Source organism: Cimex lectularius, unplaced genomic scaffold (assembly GCF_000648675.2).
Source record: "Cimex lectularius strain Harlan isolate CLEC.00 unplaced genomic scaffold, Clec_2.1 scaffold139, whole genome shotgun sequence".
NCBI classification, from domain to species: domain Eukaryota; kingdom Metazoa; phylum Arthropoda; class Insecta; order Hemiptera; family Cimicidae; genus Cimex; species Cimex lectularius.
In genome coordinates this window covers 461,500-484,673 of record NW_019392832.1, presented here as the reverse complement: position 1 = coordinate 484,673, position 23,174 = coordinate 461,500, and the positions used below count along the sequence as shown (strand labels likewise).

At 33.0% G+C, this 23,174-nt stretch overlaps 3 protein-coding genes across 4 annotated transcripts; 1 reads left to right on the top strand and 2 right to left on the bottom strand.

Annotated features, from left to right (window-relative positions):
* Positions 1 to 59: 59 nt before the first annotated feature.
* Positions 60 to 3,019, bottom strand: LOC106672571 (group XV phospholipase A2). The gene is made up of 7 exons (XM_014404101.2): positions 2,832 to 3,019; positions 2,606 to 2,748; positions 1,335 to 1,566; positions 829 to 1,056; positions 597 to 768; positions 413 to 532; positions 60 to 349 (listed from the first exon to the last, which is right to left on the bottom strand). The coding sequence occupies exons 1-7, from the start codon at positions 2,926 to 2,928 to the stop codon at positions 118 to 120; spliced, it is 1,224 nt and encodes a 407-aa protein (XP_014259587.1). The 5' UTR covers positions 2,929 to 3,019; the 3' UTR covers positions 60 to 117.
* On the top strand, positions 1,425 to 14,681 carry LOC106672573 (heat shock factor-binding protein 1). Of its 2 annotated transcripts, none has more exons than XM_024228536.1 (4): positions 1,425 to 1,511; positions 11,780 to 11,956; positions 12,179 to 12,245; positions 14,323 to 14,681. In XM_024228536.1, the coding sequence occupies exons 2-4, from the start codon at positions 11,906 to 11,908 to the stop codon at positions 14,409 to 14,411; spliced, it is 207 nt and encodes a 68-aa protein (XP_024084304.1). In that variant the 5' UTR covers positions 1,425 to 1,511; positions 11,780 to 11,905; the 3' UTR covers positions 14,412 to 14,681. The 2 variants fall into 2 exon arrangements, with proteins under 2 accessions (XP_024084304.1, XP_014259589.1); XM_014404103.2 differs by having other exon boundaries at positions 11,780 to 12,004.
* Positions 14,682 to 17,325: 2,644 nt separating this feature from the next.
* On the bottom strand, positions 17,326 to 22,972 carry LOC106672594 (surfeit locus protein 4 homolog). The gene is made up of 6 exons (XM_014404135.2): positions 22,779 to 22,972; positions 22,378 to 22,641; positions 22,189 to 22,321; positions 19,032 to 19,129; positions 18,777 to 18,956; positions 17,326 to 18,178 (listed from the first exon to the last, which is right to left on the bottom strand). The coding sequence occupies exons 1-6, from the start codon at positions 22,836 to 22,838 to the stop codon at positions 18,092 to 18,094; spliced, it is 822 nt and encodes a 273-aa protein (XP_014259621.1). The 5' UTR covers positions 22,839 to 22,972; the 3' UTR covers positions 17,326 to 18,091.
* Between the last annotated feature and the right edge of the window lie 202 nt (positions 22,973 to 23,174).

The window sequence follows — 23,174 nt, the reverse complement described above, 5'->3', positions numbered from 1 at the left end:
GAGGAGAGAGCTTTTAGGAGTTTATTTTGATTTTTTCTAATTAATTAAAAAATCCACAATTCATTAATGTTCATTGAATATAATTTGACAATTTTTTATATTTTCATTTACAAAATATTAACTCTCACTTTGTATCTTTTTCACAAGGCCTAAGATATATTCGAGGACTTGCCCTTCTCTCAGTATTTGCATATGGTCAACACTCAAGAATTTACGATGAAAAACTTTCTGTTTCTGTCTGCCAGCCCAGTATGTACACGACTCAAGGCTTCTCTTGTTCACTGTGCCATCTCCGTCTCCATATTTAAAAGAGGGACTTTCAGGAAACTTGCCCTCTTTGTACATTAGCCTAAAATTATAATAATGACAAAATTACTTTTGTAATGGTATGAAAAGCAAATGGCATTAGTACTTTTCAAGGGTGTGAACACCATATCCGTGGAGGCAATGAATCTCTACTCCAGGAGCGTCAAACTTTATGTATGGAGCTTGATCCTGTCTCATTTCCCAAGCTGTCATATAATCTATATCTCTACATGTAAATTAATGTTATCAGTTTTCAAGTTACTTTTGTTTAATAAAAAAACAAACATTACTCAAAAAACTCCCGTATGTTAGAAAGTGAATAGTTCTTAGATGCCGTGTGTACTAATATTTCATCTGGTTTCCAGAAAAGAGGATTTGGCATGAGCCAGGCAAGGCTGGGCAGGGTTATCTGCATCTCTTTCAATACACTTTGGTTTAAAACAAACACTCCTAAATCATCACCTGTAATACAACAAAACTTATGCTTTTCTCAACTATTAAGTAGTTATATGTGTTATATACCCATAACAAAAACTTTTAAAGCTTTAACAGCACCAGCAAAAGCTCCTGAAAGTGAAACAATGGCACGTATATACTTGTCTTTCCAAGCTTGTGTTTGCATCTGACAAAACAGAACACTCATCGGCCCTCCCATGCTGTGCACTAACAGAATGACCTTTGTATTGTTATTTTGGTCATAAGTCTCTTCTACAAGTTTTTTTAGATTGGCAAAATATTCCAAGCTCTCACCTATAAAATTACAAACATTAATTTTTCTATTGCCAATTTTGTATAAAAGTTTGAATATTAAGTATTATGATAAATTATTCATAAATATTTTGTTTTTTATTTTAATGAAATTTAAAATTTCATATATAATAATTTAAATAATATAAAATAAAGCACTTCTAAAAAAAATTGTTAATTGATCTACTAGAGCTGTTTAGATTCTGCTATAGAAACGCTGTTTATTGATCAGAGGCTTTTTATATATTGCTCCACGACCGACTCATTCGAATAAGACTCACTCGGTCCTTTCCTGAAGTCAAAAGGCGCTCCTTTAATACTGACATTTCTCTCATAGCCCATCTCGACAAGAGCGTTTCCGATATCTTTGAAGTAAGCACCAGGCGAGAGCTTAGTCGGGTCCAGCCATTCTACCGAGAAAGGATCTCCAAAATTAGGCACTCTTATATCGACTCCAGGTTGGTTTGTCGTTTTTCTTGTTTCATTGTTGTACACTAGTTTAATATTATCAATCTAAAAATGACAGTAATTAATAGTTTTCATTGTAATAAAAATAAATTTAAACAAAATATAAATGCTTTGATTTTTTAAATATTTTTAATAGTTTTATCCCACTCTAAAATAATATTGTTTATCCAATAAATAACTAGAGAAAGTTACATTCAGTATGAAACTCCATTTATAAATTATCTTATCCATGACCTCTGGATTATCCCTTTTTTGCTATTAAGTAAACCGAATAATGAAAAGATAGGGTTTTTTTTTTTTTTTTTTCTTTTGAAGTCTAAATCATTTTTATAATTTGTTACATAAAAAATATGTTTTTCATATAAATTTTTGGACAAAATCGTAAAAAGCTTTGAAATATTTTTCCGTCTCTAATTTCTTTAGAGATTCGAGTTGAAAATAAGAAAAATTTTCGGCAACAGTAAAAATTAGTGGGGACAAAAACTCATGGCGTGTTCTCAATTCAGCCCATAAATTATTGTATCAAAAGCAATATCAATCTGTAAAATAATCGATATAAATGATATTTGTTTATTTGCCTTTCTACGTAACTAACTATTGTTTTATTTTGACTTTTAATCTATATCTTGTTTTCTTAGGACGCGTGTTTCTTGCCTTTTATGGCCCGTTTTGTAATATAAACATGTAAGCCTGCGTCAATTCCTTAATTTTTTTTCTTTTTTTAGAACTAGAAAACTAGATTTCTTTTTTAACTGGTTTCTATTCATCCGTGGACGTTAGTGTTTCTTTATTTAAGAAGTACAGCATTTTTTTCTCTTTATTAAAAGGAGTGTAAGCCAAAAACATCATCAGAAGAATAGGGGTTGCAATTACACTGAAATGCATTCATTTTATTTAAGAGAAAAAATACTGGTGTTATTTAATTAAGTAACACCAATTTCCACAGAATACTATATTTGGCTCGTACTAAACCAAGCAATAGGTGATGTGTCTTTAAAGTAAAAATTAATTAGTTTATATGTGCTTCTTAATTTTAATGTGAGAGAGGGTGACAGAGAAATTTTATTGCAATTTATTTACTTACGAAACAGTCGATCACGACAGGAACAAGAAGTTCGATGTTGAGCCACAAGCTAAAATAATCTGGCGTCGTTTTTTGACATATGTAATGCACAGTGCTTGTCTTATTCAGCTTGGCTTCTAGCTGGCTGCCTCCGTCTCCTGGAACTACCCCCCATAACAGTGCACTATTTTAATTCCTCCCCCGACAAAACGGCGCAATTTGGTTAAATTTTGAGTTTGAGCCTTACCGAAAATGATTGGTGGTACGTTCTTCGAACCGTTCGACGTCTGCCAGAGGGAAAGAATCGTTAAAACGGGCAGAAGGATAAATGCGATGTGTCTCATGGTATCCTTTCGCCTTTAGTACACGCCTGGCCGGTTGTTTATGTCTTGCCGCCTCGGAACCGAACGACCAACTAAATACAACTCTTATCTTACTATCCTCTTCTACTCCTTTTATTCTTATCGAGAGATAAAAAAACTGATTTAGTCGTTTAGCAATTGTTTTATCTCGAGTATACACGATGACATTTCAAATACGGATAATCCATGTCCATCTTTTCCTTAAATAATAATTAAGACATTAAGCCTTCTGCCGAGTACCAATTTTCGATGTGAGGCAAGTACGGTCATTTAAATGTTTTGCTGTTCAGAACCGACTGGGAGGACGTAAATGGATAAAAATGACCTCAATTGCAGCTTGGTGGGAGGTGTTTTATTGATGTCTGTAAATTGGCTTTACAACCCATGAGAACTTGACACAGATCAAATCAATGCAAATAACAAATTTTTAACGTATTTTATAATTCATAACTAACCCACTATTAAATTCAATAAAAACTTTCTTTTGAAAATTTGAATAGTGAGATGAACCAGAATGCCTGACCAAGGCATCGTCGAAACGATGTAGTTAAATTTTTAGATGGTGTGGAAGTGTATGAACTCATAAAAACACTGATATAATACAACATCATGAGGTCATTGTTGATAATCTTTCCATAAAAATACTTCCCTTATACAAAAAAACAATGTATAACGACTATCAAGGGTAGATAAAAAAACAACTTTTATTTTTCGCCTTGTCCGATACTTTCAATATTTTCTATTCCAGTTTATCTTCTTAACATGAATTTTGCTTCAATGACTAAGCACAGATAGGAAAAAGAGATAAGTTGAAATTAAATATATAGGCATAGTGTCTAATTGCAGTGCAATCGTAATAAAATATTGACGTGATGATTTTTGTTACAGCGATTTTATTAAACAGTATCTTATTTGTAGAATGTAGTCAACAATACAATTTGTATTTTTAGCTAGAACTTTGTGACATACTAATTTATTATTCTTTACAAAATAATTAATTACTATAATTAACTGTTACCTAGCCGAATCAACATTTCTGAACCCAGTTGATTGACCAGAATTCTGCCTTCCGTCAATAATTGTTCCTAATCTCTCTCTCTCTCTCTCTCTCTCTCTCTCTCTCTCTCTCTCTCTCTCTCTCTCTCTCTCTCTCTCTCTCTCTCTNCACTCACTCACTCACTCACTCACTCACTCACTCACTCACTCACTCACTCACTCACTCACTCACTCACTCACTCACTCACTCACTCACTCACTCACTCCCTCACTCACTCACTCCCTCACTCACTCACTCACTCACTCACTCACTCACTCACTCACTCACTCACTCACTCACTCACTCACTCACTCACTCACTCACTCTCTCTTTCTCCACATGCAACTTGTTTGCGAACTTGTAAAATGATGAGAGAGAGAGAGTATTAAGCGAATGAGAGAGACTACGTAAATGAGTAGTGAGAGAGTGAGAGAGAGAGAGAGAGAGAGAGAGAGAGAGAGAATAATTAAACAGGAAGATAAAGATAATTATTGACGGAAGGCAGAATTCTGTCGAGAGGAATATTTTTAATGTAGATAGATAGAGAGAGAGAGATTAAGAGAATAAGTGAGTGTGACACAGAGAGAAGGTGAGTATGTGTGAGATAGATTTTTAAAATTATTTTTTAAAGAAAAATTGATCATATATATGTACCCTAATAGGTTTTGAGTATAGAGTAATAGTGAGTATAGTGTTATATTAAAATGGTTTTTTTGTGCATATGTATGTATTTTTTTTAACACTCTCTGTAATCCGAATTTGCGGTAATCCCAGCAACAATTGTTCGGACTCCTTACTGGGAGAACATAATGAAAAAAATGATATTTTATCTGTGTATTCGAATAAATAATATTTTGTGGGATTTCATTCCGTTCTATGCTTTCTTTACTTCTTCAAAAGGCGTGTGGTCATCCGGTCCGCCTGTTCTCGCTCTTTTACGAAATCCGTTAGAAGACCCAATCTGGAACGAGAGCTTGCTTATAAAATTGGCAAAAGCAACACGGTAATCACAGCAACCATTGTTGATTGTGAAATGTCCGTCTGGCACGGATAATCAGGGACCAACGAGATTTCATCCAAGGTTTTGTCCAATTTTTCACGGCGAGGATTGGTTGGCTCTTCAGCATTTCAAGAAGGCTAGAGAGAAATTTGTTATGAGGTATGTTGTTGTGAGAAATAAATGGTTCCGTTTATGCAATTAATCGGGAAAAGCATGATCTTCTGTTCCTGAACACATTAAAATTATCTCCTTAAAAGTTGCATTTTCTACATGTTGTGTGTAGTATATACCACGGTACAGTTTCGGGGGTTTGCACAGCAGAGGTCATATCAAACCTCTGGGTTCTGTTGTTTTTGTAAAAAAAAATTGTAATATAATTTGGATAAGAATTCGGGAAGAGATTTTTTTCATTTGATTGATTCTATCATTTTTTTTCTTTTGTATAGTTGTAAACAGAACTAATTTGCCATCTCTCACCATTAATTTATAATATGTATACATTATTAGGAATGATAATGACCTTACGCATCCCGATCAATATTGGTCTATTGTCCATCTTCATCATTATCTAGAGCTATTCGTTCTGCTTTTTAATAGAACCCAATGTTCTATCATGATCTTTCAGGTCTTGGTATTTCCTCTCCCAGGAGTAAGAATCTCAGCCTTCCGAGGCCTTCACACCAACATAAGACATGTTCTGCTGTTTCTTCTTCTTCCTGGCAATTTCAAAAGTTCTTCATAGGGTTGTTTCTGCTGCTCCACGTTTATACATACGGCTCCGGAGTTTGTAATCAGAAGTCGTACTATCGTTCAAGCCTTACATCTCCTAAGTTTAGTAGTTATGCCGTTAATTCGACGTCTACAAGCGCCTTTTTTGCCATTTTTTCTCGCTACAGTCCTTGAAGGACATTGGCTTGCTGAGTAATTTTCCTCCATTCATCGTTTTCGTGTGCTTTCATTCTCCAGCTTCTTTCACTACCTTCCTCCAATCCTCTTCCACCTCCTTTAACCTTTTTCTCTTCGGTCTACGTACTTTCCTCCTTCCTTCTGGTCTAATTCTATACAATTTGTTCTCGGTCAAATTCTCATATCCATTCTTTCAATGCCCAACCAATCTAGCCTTTTCCCATTAATTTCCGCCACTTAGTCTGGCTATGAGTATACCTCACTAGGCTCTCTGTTTGCTTTTATTTTCCAAGCTACTTTTTCCAATTTAGGGCCAAATATTCTTCTCAGTATTTTTCTATTCCAAATTCTAATTGTGTCGCAGTAGCTCTAAGTATCTATGTTTCGGTCGCGTACTGGACGGATATATGGTTTTATAAATTCAGAATTTATGATTGCGTGAAATGGAATTGGACTTCATAAACCGATTCAACAAGCATCCGCTATCTGCAGCTAATCCTTCTTTTTCTAAATTTTGTACCTCTCGCTGCTTTGGGTATATGGCACCCAAATGTGTTTACATTTTCAATCTTTTTCCCATTTATTTCAACAGTATTTGACTGACATATTCTGTTATTAAACGTTGAAACTAGCGTATACTTAGGTGCCTTATAATTTACTCTTAACCCCACAGACTTTGCCATTCTTCTAGTTGCTCGTAGCTTTCTACTTATGCCTTAACAGTCCTTAATATTTTGATATGAATGCTATTTTTTTTCATGTCCAAACTAATAGCTTCTAAATCCCACCACTTCTGATTGCACTAAAATATCATCTTATTTGTGCTTTTGTGAGTGGTAATACCGGCAGCAGGTTTTTCAGCTGTAGTTAGAACAGCATACCATCTTAAATCAATGCCCAGTAGTTGGTAATGTGCTTTCTTAATAGATCAATTTTTCTCCTGCAAATCTGGCAAATCAAAGCCTAAATAAATGATACCTGTAACCATGTCTTGCTTGGCAGTCTTCTTTTTCTCAAAAATAAAAATTTACTTACTCGTTAACAATTATGTGGGGCCAAATTGTAATAAAATTGTTTTCTAAAATAAAATTATTCAATGGAATTAGCAAAACGTAATTATCTAAATAAAAATTTATTAGTACTTTCTTTTTCTCGAATTCTTCCACCATTTTTTCTTTTGTTCTTCGTGGCAGATCTTGGGAGAAAGGACAAACAGGACAAAAGATTGAACAGGGATTTGTTGTCCCGAAAGATTAAAAAAAAAACTGATGGAAGAATTCTTGAAAAAGAAAGGAGTATTTTTCAATAAACAATACCGTAACTTCATGCTGAATATAAAAAGGTTACTGATTACAAATTTTTCTTAAAAAGAAAATCCTGCTATATTTTCACAGAACGTTAGTGTTACTCTCTTTTAAAAAAACTTTAATTTGTCTCATTGTTTTTCCAATAAATATTTATGCTAAGTTTTAAATTGGGAATATCAATTAGAGGTAAATATTCTTAACCCTTAATCCAAAACAAGAATAAAAGATTTTTCAATGTTTGCTTTTTACGTAATTTAAAATGTTTATTCAATCTCATTTGATTTCTGAAGCAATCATTTAGTTTTCATCTTTGTTTTTTTTAATTCAATTTTTAAACTTAAAAATGCCAATTAGTGCTGAGGATGTTGCGCGTGGTGTGGCACTTATTGATGATGGACGTTCCATCAGGTATGCGGCAGTTGCCATCGGAGTTCCCTAAGAAATACCGTTTTCGAGAAACTGAGTCCTACCATAGAAGGCCCGGTTTGGACGTACTAGGGTCGAACCATAAAATTTTGACGTTTTTTGACTGAGAATTTTGCGAAACTGGCACCTTACTGTTGTTCAAGGAATTCATCAGCTCCAGGAAGTCGAGGTGTCCAAATTTCTGAACGCACTGTTCGAACAAGATTAAATCAGTATGGACTGATGGCTTTTCGCTCCGTAAGAGGACCACAATTGACCAGAACACACAGAGTTGCACGGCTCCCATTTGCTCGAGAACGCGGCCATTGGTCTTTGGACGATTGGTCTGGTGTACTTTTTACAGATAAGCGTTGATTTACTCTACGATCTCCAGATGGGCGTGAAAGAGTGTGGAGAAGGAGAAATGAAATACGAAGCCTGTAATTTTTCCTGGAGCCAACCTTTTCAGTGATGGTGTGGGTGGAAATGTCGATGGAGAGTCTCACAGAGTTGTTGTTCGTGGAGGGTCTTTGACGGCCACTCGCTTTGTGGATGAAATTTTGGAACTTCATGCGTTGCCTATCCTCGATGAAATCAGCGACAATCCTATTCTAATGCACGATAATGCCCGTCCACATGTTGCTCGCATAGTACAAACGTACCTTCAACAGCATAACATCAGGGTTTTAGCCTGGCCAGCCCGTTCTCCAGACTTGAACCCCATCGAACATTTATGGGATAACCTCAAAAGACGAATAAGAGCACGTCCATCACTTCACATCCACCATACAATTCACGATCTTGTCTTCCAGCTTGGTAGAAAAATAGAAAGTTCCGAGGTGTCTTCGAGATGTAATTAAGGCAAGAGGAGAAAATACGCGATATTGAAATGTTAATTAAAAATTTCTGTCCGTCTTTTTTTTAATTTTCCTTAGCAATATACATTTTTTTTTTACTTTTTTAGACAAAGACTCAATCATTAAACGTTAAAAAACGTGAAACTTTGATTAATACATAAAAATATATACAAATCAAGTTATATTACAAGTGGGTGGAATTTTTTGCCTGTCAGTGTATTTAAATATAGAACAATTGACTTTTCAACTTGCAATTGAATACTGGCACTACACATGAATTTTTAATGAGTGTCATTAATGAGAGACTATTTTTTATTATGCCAAAATCAACTATAACTCAGCTTAGAGACAATAAAAAATTTAAGTATTTATCGAAGAATAAAGTGACAAACCAAAACAAAGCGCAGTTTTATTACGAACCATATGCAAAAACTATTTTCATTTCGTCCAAAATCATTGTTTTTAGGATTTTTTTAACGTTAAATTAATTTTTTCCCTTTATTTATTAATCCTAATAGGATTAGGATTAATTACTTATGAGAATTTAATATGTCTCATCCTTATAGCCCTGTATTGTTTTTTTATTTTAATCAGTAGCAATCGATCAGTTGACAGCTTAAAAAACAGTACATTACTTTAATCCCCGTATAATCGTATATAGAAAAAAAGACTTTAAATTGATTTATGTGCTTGATTATAAAGTTTAAGATCGGTTGAAGTACCTAAATGGTCATCTTTAAATATATAACACTAAGTGCATATAAATATATAAGGTAATAAAATACAACTGTGTGAAGTGAACTAGAAAATCATAAAGATTTTTTTTAAATTTAATAGTTTGTGTACAAAGATAATAAACTTTTTACTGGAAGAATAACAATGCCATAGTGTCATTCTGTAATAAAATTAAGCTGTGTGAAGTGAACCAAACACTTAAATTTTAAGTTGTAAATTTATCCATAGGTCTGTTTTGATTAGTTATTCATTTCTTTTGTTTGTTACATAAAGAATGTCGGTCTTTACTCGTGAATAAATTATTGTTGTTGAGAAACAAATGTCGTGTCTTATTCGATCAGATTAAACTCTACATGATTTTGTTGTAAAATGGAAATATTTTAGAGAAGTTCCAACAATATTACATTAAGTAATTTGGATAGACGTTAGTCGAGGGAAAAGTGTATTAAAAATTTAAAAATAGCGCCAAATTTTTGTACAAAGATGACCAACTTTGCACTGAAAGAATAACAATGTCATAAATAAATCAGGTAATCAAATCCGAATGTGTAAAATGAACCGGACAATTATGAATATGTTTTAATATTTATCAATACGTCTATTTCGATTACTTATTCATTTATTTTATTTTTTACTGAAGGAATGTCAGTCTTTTTAATGAATAAATCAATGTTTGAGAAAAAAACAGGTTGTCTTATATGATTATCATATTAATATCTACTTTATTTTGCTGGAAATTGGAAATACACTGATGGAAAAATTTAACGCACCACTGAATTTATTTAGTTTAAAATTAAATCCATTATCTTTCCACATTAGTTACAGATAATTATCGTAGTCAAAATAAACAGGAAATGCTTTGTTTACTTCTCTTATTTACTTTTGAACTGATTAATCCCGTTTGCATAAAAAGTAGCATTTTGCCCTTCCATTCTGCTACGGCTGAAGATCGCTTTCAGTTAATCTTTTTCCTTCGTTGATTTCGTTTAATATTACTGTTATTCTTAAGCCTTTTTCAATGCCTCCAGTCAGGCATTTGAGTATGACAGTGCAAGGATCATAACATTATCAGAGAAAAGATACAGCCAGAGCGAATCACCTTTTCCATAGGAAGAGTTCTTCCGCGCTTCAGGGAAACAGGGGTTCACACTAGAAGGCTAGGGTAGGGTCATCCTAGGTTTACTGACCAGAGAGACGATAGGTTCAACCGTCATCGGGCTCTACGAAACCGCACCATTACGGGAAATGAGATAACAAATCCGAAATGTTTCAATTTCCTCCAGAACTGTAAGAAGAAGGCTCAATGAAAATAACCTTAGGCACCCGGCTCGTGGACCTTTCCTTACCACAGCTCAGAAAATGGTCAGGCTTCAATTCGCATGGGTACAAGTGAACTGGACATTGGAATATTGCGGACGAGTCCATGCTGTACGGTTCCTCAGGTGGTATACCACGGTGGGGTCATTGATGTTCGGGGGTGGCATTCCTAGGACGCCCGCTCCGAATTGGTTGTTGTGCGAGGAAGATCTCTAACATCGCAAGACATAATCGAAGAACATGTAGTGCCATTTGCCCCCCATATCGGTGGGAGATTCTTGCAAATGCAGGATTATCCCAGGCCCCATTCCATTATGCATGACTACCGGAATGATGTTAGAATTTATGTCCTTGGTATGGCCAGCCCAAATTCCAGATTTGAACCCGATCGAACACATTTGGGACCAACTTAAGCTACGAGCACGACGGTGAAACCCAAGTCCAAAACCCTAGAAGAGTTGAAAACGGCCTTTCTTGATGAATGGGATAGATTACCAGAAATCTAATCCCAGAAGTGTAAAAGGCGTTTAACTGAAGTGATTCGTGCCAGAGGTGGAAAACTCGGTATTAAAGAGGACAAAAAAGTTTTTTATATTTTTAATTGTCTGCTTGTATATTTTTTACTCAATAATTTTTAGCATTAATTTTTTTTAATGTCTTATTTTTACAACCAAACCTATTTTTGGTGTGTAAAGCTGAATAAACCTAAATACAGTAAAATTTAAGGATGAAGTGTTTATTTTATCCATCAGTGTATTTTAGATCAATTCCAACAATATTACCTTAATTAATTTCAAAAGATGGTAGTCAAAGTCAAAACTTTGTACTGAAAGAGTAACACTGTCATAAATAAATTCGGTAATAAAATTATGATGTATGAAGAGAACCAAACACTAAATTTCAAAGTGTAAATTTATCTATTTTGATTAGTTATTCATTTCTTTTGTTTGTTACATAAGGAATGTCGGTCTTTACCCTCGAATAAATTATTGTTGTTGAGAAACAAAAGGCGTGTCTAATTTGATCAGATTAAACTCTACATGATTTTGTAATTTATATTAGAAAAATTCCAACAAAATTACATTAATTAGTTTCAATTAATGTTGGTCAAAGGGAGTGTTTTAAAAAAATTCAAAAATGGCGCCAAATTTGTGTACAAAGATGACCAACTTTATACTGAAAGAATGGCAATGTTAGGAAACGTTGAAAATGAATTTTCATTCAATTATCTTTTATATTTAATTTAAATTATTTCTTTGCTTTTTTCCAGAAGCAAAAAAGCTTTCTAGGGCAGAGAGGGAAATCTCGCTGGCCGATTGACGTGGCTGAGAGTAAACAGGAGCTCGAAGATCGTGATTATTGGAAGGGAAAAGTTTTTGTTCAAAACACAAAAATTATGGCAGATTTAAAACAAGAAGTTAAACCAGACGAACAACAAAATTATGTAGTAGGTACCCATAGTGATCCTAAAAATATACAAGAACTGACACAATATGTAAGTAGCTGTTTTAGCACATATATTATTTAACTTTGTTTCTTTATCTGCAATGTAACCTTCTTTTATTTTTATTATTTCAACTTATTTATTTATTTTTCAATTTATATAATTTATTTTTAATTAAATTGGCGATTCCGAACGCTTCAATTTAAAATAAAAATTTGATTTCAGATACAAAATCTGCTGCAACAAACGCAGGATAAATTCCAAACGATGTCAGATCAAATTACTACAAGAAATATCCTTTTTTTTACTTTATCTCTTATTTGTTCAATTTGTATGCTTAAATATGTTGAATACATGACAACTTACCATTTCACAGTCTTCAAAATGTATAACGTGCGGTTGTAAACAAGTTTAAAATCGACATAACTAACACCACTAGTTTTATAATAGTCAATTATTAGAAAAATAATACTTTACACGTGATAATTATCTATATAAAGGACGATTATAAATTGCGCGAATGCTTTGTTTACCTGAAGATGAACATTATTAAGATAATTATTTGGAGATTGTGAGATGCAGTCTGGTGTGATGTAGGTTTTAGAAAAACATTTTCTTTATCATGCCAACATGGTTTTTTTTCACATCCTACATGTATTTGTAAAATTTAAACAATTTTTATAAATCCCAGGCCCTGAAGATGATCTCAATAAAGATCGAAACGTTGGCACGATAAAGAAAATGTTTTTTCTAAAACCTATGTCACTCCAAACCGCATCTCACAATCTCCAAATAATCATTGACTAATGGTCACTAAACACCTCACATTATTAAGATATGTGCTAAGATATCCTCAACAGGACACACAAAAATGACACATCTACACAGAAAACACACATTTTGAGTCCTGAAGATGATCTTAGTAGATCGAAACGTTGGTGTGATAAAGAAAATGTTTTTCTAAACCCACATCACACCAGACTGCATCTCACGATCTCTAAATAATCATTATTAAGATATCTTTCAGTAAAAAGTCTGCCAAGCAATTGGCTTGTAAATTCTGCCAACTGAAACAGCCCTTTTCAATCGCTTTTTCAAAATAAATTTTCAATATTATTTTATTTGTACCCTATACATATTATTACACATTACAAATGTGATCATAATACTTTTTGCACACATTCAGAGTACTAACACTAGTGCCAGTGCTACACAACGAGGACACATGCCATGAGAACTCAGCCAATGGTGGCACTCAGCATGAGAGATTAAGGGGCAAGGAAACAATTGTCGAATAAGGCAATGTAGTGGGTTCTATGGGAATATGTAGAAAGGGTTTGGTGTGAAAAACGATCAGTTCATTGATTAAAAAAAATGTTGAAGTCGTGTATAGTGAGGTTAGTGGTGTAGTAAGGAGCATTGACAATTTGAGGACTTTGATTGGAAGGATTGAATGCGCTGGATGTTGGCTGGCTTGGTAGAGCCCCACAGTCTATTCTGTATGTCCATATTGGTTGGAAAGTTTTGCATTATGTTAGTTTAGTGTTGACGGTCAAGGCATATTTCAGTCCTAGAAGTCTCCGTAGTTGTCCAAGTCTTCTGTTCAGTTGTTGTCTTTTAAGTCTTGTGTGGGATTCCATGTCAGTCTGTTGTCTAGGTACAGTCTTAAGTATTTGACTGGTAGAGCACAAGAATATCACACAATCCAAACCTTTATGATATTTTTATACCAAAGGAAAATTTGCAACCTAATGCTCCAAATATGGAATATTATGATGACCCCACACCCATCCAACTTCATTCTATTTGTGACAATAATAAACACTACCCAAATTGTGAGATGTAGTTAATCAACTCCAATCATCCTGGTGTAACTATTTCATTTCTTTAGTCTGTCTAACATGTTATACCACCATCATCGGTTGGAAGGTCTGTCTTCATTGGGCAGACAAACAAAGCAAGATATGCATATCAAAATAATAGGAAATTATTAAATTGCAGGTTCTCATCACCCCACAATAAAATTTCTGTCATTTCATTCAACAACCAATATCATGGATATGAGGTGTTAGGCCACTTTACAATACTTTCCCAACTGAGATTTTCTTTTTGAGGTCTGCACGGTGACAGACACAAAGCTACCACACACGATGGCAAATGAAGCTTAAATTTGAATCTCTACAGTAGAAGAATCGACTAATAAAATTGGATGCTCAAATGAATTCCGTCACTGAGGTCTTCTATGTTTCTATTTCTAAATAAAAATGAACGTGCATTGTTAAACTATGACTAATTACCTGCTGAGTAGCATGCATTTAAAAACTGGATAAAATTTGTATAATTTTATAATATTCCTTAGCTAGAAACACTAGATGAAATGGGAACAAGGGTCGATGATCTCGAAAAGAACATCTCCGATTTGATGACACAAGCAGGAGTGGAAGGAGCTGATAAATAGATTCACTATAATTGTTTTTCCATTTTTTTTTTCTTTTTATACAAGTGTAATATAACCATACGGAGTTGGTTCATAATTGTTATTGTATTAGTGCGATTCACACCAATAATTATAAATATTTAGAACTTTTTTTTAAATATAATTATTAACTTTCATCAAGGGCTTAATTCACATATGTGTGAACGTGCCAACATAAATTGTACATTTATTCAAATATGTTGCGTCAAACCTCTGTTGTAATATGTAATATATAATTATTTTATAATTTGATTTAACCTGTAGTATTCTACCATCATGCTTTGTTCCTCCAAAACGCTATAAATCTTTAGTAATGTTGAACTTCTTTTTGAAACATTTTCTTTAAATCGAAAGAAATATTAAGGTCCAAGGTTAAACTCTGACTCGACCCCACTTGTAAAAAAATATTGCATACATACACGTATATTTATGTTATGGCTTATTAGCCGATGAATGTGATTCATATATGATAAGTATTCTTTTTGTTGGGGGAGGGGGTTGCATAAAAAACAGAGCCAGGGTAACTGGGAATCGAACACACGACTGCGGGGTCAGTGAGCCGAGTCTTTCAAGCTGACCAATCGGCTAGTGGCTAATAGTCTCTTATTATATTTGTGTTAAAGAACTAAATATTTAATGTTTAAAATGTGGTAAAATTTGATTTCGGTTTTTTTTTTTTTTTCTTTACTTTCATGTTCTTTAATTTTTTTTTATTTGCATTTTTTTTATAAATTTTCATTCACCTCTGGTAATTTTAATTAATTAGATGGAATTTTCCATGCCATATTGTCTTATAATGTAGTTATTCTATTTTATATTTCTGTATTATAACAAATACAGTACTATTTTTATTATTATTTCTTTCATTTAATTAATCTTTTCATGTAAGGCCTTGATTGAAATGAAAAAGTATCACAAGCAGGATTCGAACCCAAGACCTTTGGCTATAAGTTGATACCATACTATATAAGTTGATAACTAATCTAATTGAATTCCTTGAGGTATTCCATATTCCACTGTCTCATTTTATGAAAGCTGATTTTTAAAAAATCTTTCTATCAATAATTGACAGAATTACATTATCTTTCACAATTCTTAGACTTTTAACAAACTACATTCAAAAGTTTGACAAAATTGTTCAAAAATCAGAATAACATTGTAAAGATCCTAAAACATTCTGCAATATTTTACCTTTTTTGATGATTCAACTGATTTCTTTTCAGTTTAAAATTTAGCCATAATTCCTTCCAGTGGACTTAAAAATTAATTTGTTTATAAGAGATAGTCACAGAAATCAACACCACCTAATGGAAAGTACTTGTTAACTTAAAGCTACTATTATTTCAATTTTACACAAAATCAATCCTTTTGGTTAATGAAAGCATTGTTCTGAAGTACAGTTATCTATTTTAGAAAGGACAATAGCCAATTTTAGACAAAGGCATTAGTATCTTAAAGACAACCTTCAACAAAACAACATTTTAGGTGTTAATTTTGAAGAGTTTTATTAACTTCAAAACCAAAAATTGTGTATACCACTGAGATTAACAAGTGCTAACATCCTGCAATCTTTGTGATATCCTTAGGCCTATCTGAAGGATTGATTGGATTCGAAAAAACTTTTGTACTTTCAACTTTCTAAAAACGAAACTCACTCATCGAAACCGTTAAAAAACGTGATCATATAAATACAGCCATCTAGGAAGAAAAACATCAATTTTGTATTGGTACAGCCAAAAAGAAAATCAGCAGGAGCCTACTCGATAGAAAACAGGCAGAATAATTAAAAACAGATTATCTACGACTATAACTGAAAATTTCATTAATATATTGTGATTGAAATGCTTACATTGTCGAAAAATTTATATAATACCAAAACTCGGTCCAAACATGTGAGAACACAATTTTGTTTGCATAAAAAAAATCGGTCGATCCTATCAAAATTTTCCCTTCAGTAAAAGTGGTTTAAAATAAGCTCTAGAAGTGAAATGTACTATAAAAATATGGGATTCTCAGTTAAAATGACCAAGTTAGAGTCATTTCCCAGCTAGCCTATAGAAGATTAATTAATTGAAAGAAGTTATTTGGTTAATCAGACCACTAAATATAATGGATTATTATTTTAATTAATTTATTTATTTTTTTGACAGCTTGGTCATTTCAGCCCCAAAGCTCTTTGACTAATATTGAAAAATAAAGCCATTAAAAATAAATAAACAATTTAGGAGGCATCTTCTTCAAAGGTAATTTTTGTTCGAGGGTGCTCCAGATTAAAAATAGAAACTTTGACTCTTATCCTTAGTAAAGTTGATTAAAAAAATGTAGGCTCATGAGAAACTAGACAAAAAATAAGTAAACTTGGCTTGGGGTTTTTCCCAAAAATGTCCGTTTAAAAAAATAATGGGGGAATAGAAGTTAAACTCACCCTGTATTTATTTCCTACACTTATCACCATTTGCACTTTTTCTTAAAATATGCCTAGAAGTATGGAAAATTTGTGTACAAGATAACTAGACTGTTTATTAATTTTATTCTGAAAATAAGAATTTATCTTATGCATATACTGTATATGTACAACTCTTGTGAACCTCTAAAGCTAAAATCCCTATACATTATAATTTAAAAAACAAATCTATATTACATATATTGTAAATTATTAATAGTTATTAATTTAAAAAATTAAAACTAAACATTTGTTTTTATGATGTGTGAAGTATCAAAATATTTGAGCGTACACAAATGGTAGCATGTCGGTGTGTATCAGGGGAAAGAGTTAATTTTATATTTTTATCACAGACCTGGACCTAATTCCACTCATATTGTATTGCACTAAAAATTAAAAGAGAGATTAGATTCTTGTTGAAAATAAATTAAAATTTATTAGAAGACCGTTTTCTTTCATGAATAATAATAAACAAAAACTGAGCGATTTATTCATTTTTATGGTAAATTCTACAATAGTCTTTTACTGATTCATATTTTAATAACAAAAAAAAAATTATATTGGACAAAGTACTTTTGTCAACAAAAATTAAAACAAAATACAAAAATACATCTTATTTATTTAAAAAAATAGTTTTTAACTAAAAACAAGTCCATCATTATAAGCTGAATTATAATGATAAATCTTGGAAATTGGTCACAAGGCAAAAAATATAATATTCCTATAACAACAATAAAAAAATTTAATATATGAACATTGGTTATTGTATATGTTTTATAATGGAATATTATAAATATTTTGTATGTATTTACAGATTATTTAACACAGCATCAATTTTTACATGCTAAGATATTTTTAATACAGATTTAACAGAGAAATTCTCATCATTAAGATTTTTGTTTTCAAATTTAATTTAATCGGCCTTCTCGTTAAAAACAATTACATACATTTTGAATTGAACTCGGGTGGGAAAACTAAAACCATTTACAGGGATAATCATTTGTAAGATATATATATCCATAACTTTCTTCATGTAATTCAACATCAAAATTGTCGCAACATTTCAATTAAATACTTCGCTTGAGAATAGACTTTGTGTATAGTAACGGTTTTTTTAACAATTTTTTTTTTTTGCTACAATTCATTCCATTCCAGTCCGACAACATTTTAAATTGCGTTGATTACATTACACATCGAGAAAAAGATAAAGGCTAGGAATCTACCACCGCTTCTTGTGTTCATCCATAGAGACGCCACCAGGGCCAAGAAGAACAATCATGAGAAGGCCCCCAATTACAGATAGAGTCTGAAAAATACAAAATCATCAGAAACCCAAAAATAATACGTTGAAGTAACTGAACTGTAATAAATTCAAAACATTAACTCATTCAGGACATTTAGTGTGACATCGGTATTGCAAGTGTGATACTGCAATCTACTCTCTTTACTTTTAGACTTATATTTAGAGAAGCAGTGTGCTGTTTAGCGTGGCCGCTCCCAGTACCTCACTGAAGGAAACAAGAGCTCAATACCACACTACCATACTGAATGGACTTAAAATCGTATATAAAATATCTCTTCGGCACAAAATAATTTTTAATTTAGTTATCTGTTAATTATTATTTCCATTTTTTATGCAAAGATGGTTGAGAAAAAAAGTTATTGCCTCTAGGGATCAAGGTTGGTTAAGTCAAAAGTGGTTAGAGCGCTGAGCATTGAGCCGAAAGTCATGGGTTCGAATCCGACTCGTGATATTAATTTTTCTTCTCAACAGTCTTTGCATAAATACTCATTTTTGTATGAAAAATTAACTCCAAGGTGAAATATTGATTAATTATAAAACATCTAAATAGATATATATCTCAAAAATTTGTTTACAGAAAATCATTTCATTGACTTTTTACCTGGAAGAAGTCATATTTCAGAAAGTCCCGAAGAGGTTTGTATTCAGGTATCTGCCACCATGCGTTGTGGTAGAAATTCAGGGTTGTTAAAAATAAGACTAAGCAAAGAGCGGAGAGTTTGGTCTTGTAGCCAACAGTGACTAAGACCATCATTATGCATCCAAGTAGATCTTGAAATATCTAAAAGAAAATATCAAATATCAGAACAGTTAATTTTATGTGCCTCTTTATACCGTCTTCCATTCCTGTACTTACTTGCAAAAATGTGAATTCAAATCTGATAAGTGTTACAAACATAAAAGCGAGAAGACATCTTCCAGCTAGCTGTAAGTAATTCTTAGGATTGTTGTCATCTATAATGAAAACAAAAACAACAAAATGTAATTTTTTTTTTTTATTATTTATTTATTTTAAAGGTTCGTTGTCTGGTGTTCAGCCTAAAACAAAAAATAGAAAGGAAGCTAGGCTAAGCTGGAAATTGGGCCGCACTATCACTACATGAATTTTTCTAATGCACCTAAAATCCATACCTACTTGTCTTAATTTCTTTTTTGTCTTTTTTCCCTGCCAACCAATATACAATAGAGATATTTTCTTGTTTAAGTCTGGGTTTGATCATTTCTGATTATCATATTATTTTAAGTAATATTACTCAACAGTTGTTAGCCCCATGATAGCTTAAGGATTGGAGGTTTGGTGGACAAAGACTAGGGGTAGAAATAATAAAGATGGGGTGAGTATGTCGATTTACCTTTTTCAAATGATGATTCTTACTCTCATTGGTAAGAATTATGATAATAAGAGACACCATTTGAAAAAAGTTACAGCTAAGGGCGGTCAGGATCTACCTCTACTATACATCTTTATCCAGGGAGAGGTCAGAACCACAATTCATAGGCTAATGGAGAGACAGGCTCCAATAACCTATTAACATAACAGGGAGCAACTAAAGCTTCAGGCAGACAGGGTTCTTTGGATTTCTGTCAATGCCATGATCCCTAACTTCAGATTTGACAAAAAAAATTCAAATTAAAATGCCTAGTAGAAAGTGGGATAGAGTAGAGAGAATCTCTAGATCCCTATAAATACTGACTATATCTGATATATAGATGGCCCAAAACTAAGAATGGATCAGGAGCTGGTATTTATGGAAATAAATAAACCAAGGACTACAATTTATACAAGCCTTGGGCAATATGCCACATCTTTCAAACGAGACTGTGTCAAGGAAATTAAAAGGCCAGGTATTGTTAACAGAACACAGACAGCAAGGCAGCACTGAAGGCAGTACAGCATCTGTGGTAAAGCCTAGAGTTGTTTTGGATTGGGACACCTATTGGCCCTGAAATCTTTTTTAGCCTACCAAACTGTCAAAATTGAGGATAAACAGTCAATGAATTAAAAATAAGTCCTCCATGCCATGGGAATGTAGCCCAGAATCTTAATTTCGACTATCCAACATTTGTGGTAAAATAAATTTAAATTTCCTAATTTCATGGGTTTTTTATTGTTGGATGTCCCATCATATGGATTTCAATGAAGCATTCTTTTATGTTTGATTGAAAATGGATTGGCAGTGCCTCAAAATATTTGACTAATTTGAATTAAAAAATATTTGGAATCCTTTGGGGGAAAACCCTTTGGAAAATGTAACGTTCATTCAAATTCATATTAAATCTACATTAAGGTTAGAATTCCAAAACGGTGATGAAGCGGCAGCTGAGCCTTAAAATTTTATAGCCAGAAATAAAAAATCAACTGGTTGGAGTAGTTCAATAAATAAATAGTTCAAGTACACAACCAGGGGACTACGGTAGCCAAGTCATCAGCATGATAACGACTTGTAGACCCCGTGGTCGTGGGCACAATTCCCACTGTTGCCCCTGGTGCTTTTTTTCATGCAACCCTTCTCCCCTACTATATATGATGAAATAATCAACGGAATCTTACTCTGACTAAATGCAAGCTCGTAATGCCATTAATATACATTTGAAAAAAATTAAAAGTAAAAAGTATACAACCAAATTTCAATTGTTCATCTTTTTTTATTTTTTTTCATCTTAAAGGCACAATAACAAAATAATATTTCTTATATTATTATTGTGTTTTTTTTATTTTATGACAAAGCAAGACTACACTTTATGAGTCTTGCGTTACTGTTGGTATAAGACCAGTAAAAATGAAAACTATTATTCATAAGTTAAAAAATATAATAACAATCAATCAGAATGAATTTATTTATTGGAGTGCATGTTTAAAGTAGTGTAGGCGTGTATAAATAATGTCAGGCCCCCATTGGACTATGCAATTCCAGATGGGTCATCACATGTTAAGATAGAGGTGAGTGAGGACACTGATGGAATGTAGAGTATCTGCGAAATATGTATGAAAGTTGTGTTCTAATTTAGGGAACTCAGCAATGCATAAAGGGGGGGGGGGCATGTACAGTATGTGTCCTGGGCAAACAGAGTATAGATATACATTGTTAGCCACCCAAATAGCATAAATATTTACATCCAACAAGAAGAAGAATACATTTTTGAAAAGGAAAAGACAAAGTAGGGCAATTAAATCAAGACACCACAACTCTGTACATGATTTGAGCATATATAAATTAATAATCAGTAACTATCAGAGAAACTGTATTTTTTATTGATGGAAAGATCAGAAAACAACCAAGCAAATGGTTAATTGAAAGAGCCACTGAAATGCAATTATTGCTGAACTTTGAAAGCAACCAATATGGGTCATTTTTACAATGATTATATGTTGCTTTTACATGATGAAATTATATTATGAATTTACATTTATCAAAAAATATTTCTTTAATTTAATTCTAAGAATAGTGTTGTAAAATTGTATCCATATGCACTGTTATATCTCAATTAATAATCTTCCCAGAGAACTAATTAGTTTCAAATTATATTATTAAAATAATGTACAATACTTTCTGATCTTATCTTTACATATTCCATAAGGCAAGCCCAGCCCGATAATTTATAATAAACTATGTAATCACTAATTTCTATCCTGTTTTTCATATCCAGCAAAAATATTATTGTAGAAAAAGTTAAGACTCAAGAATATGGAATTTTAAAGTCGAAGAAAGCCCATTTTGTTCCTATCACTTTCCCAGGGCATTTATCCAAAAGTTAGGTGATATACATTATAAAATGAGTCAAAGGGAGGACTAATAATAGTTGTAGTATATTTCTTTCTTTTTTTTCTTCTTTTTTTTTAAACTGGTATATTAAAGAGTATATTAATGAGTTACTTTTTCAGGATCATCCTACTTAATACACCAATAATTTAAATATTAAAAATGACCCTTACGCATTGGGAAACATGTTTTAAAATGAAGTCAATATAGAATTTATTTCATTCCTTATATCATTGAAAGCGTAAAACTCACTTAGTGTCGGAACTCCTGCGAAGAAGCTCCTCGCTTCTTTATGGCTTTCTGCGAGAACGAGAAGAAGAGCTCCTATGAGGGCAAGATTTCTCAGGAGAAAGTGGACGTCCCACAGTATACTGTACGCTAAGGTCTGCATGAAAAGGCAATGTTAGATCATGCAAATAGGCCTCGTAGACAACAACTCACTTGCAGTACGACAATGAAGAAGAGCACGCCACAAGCGTACGACACTTTCTTCTGCACGAGAACCATCGCACAGCCGCCAAGCTGGCCGAAGAGGTTGACGAACACGAACATATTTGCAAGGAACTTGCCACAGCCCCAAGACTGGTCCATGTATTCCCTCTGTTCCGACCATTGGACCCACATTCTCACTCCATCCTCGAAGAAGGTCGAGATCAGGCACATTCGAGCTATAGTTGGTATAAAAACCCGCGTCCGCTTATACACCTAAAAAAAAAAAAAAAGAATCAGGGATGTTTTAAATAAGGGCAAATTCGTCCTAACTAGTGAGCATATGCACAATCAAAAAAATTATTTTAACTTTAAAGGAAGGCCCGAGTTATTATTATCTTTATTATACTCACTTCTTCGGCAAAATCTTCCGCTTTCGAAATAAATTCGTGCGGCACTATGTTCGCGGCCATTATATTAATTGTATTTAAAAGACGACCTACGAGTAGGAACTACAGCTTTCGGAACACTGTCAGAAAGAGATAACTCGAACGGCAAGTGCCGTGTGTATGTGTGTCGTGTTGGAGTTGAAAGCTATACTTGAACCCTTCCATTTGCCATTGAACACTTGATTTAAACTTATTCAATCTAAGAAATTAAACTTCGTTTTTATAGTTAAAGCTAAGTCTTTAATATTCCTGACGACCTTTAGTTTATTAAAGTGAATATAATTACGGCTAAATGCTTAACTGATGGTTAATTACAAAAGCTCAAGTGTCGAGGACTACAATTTTCCCTCTACTCACATG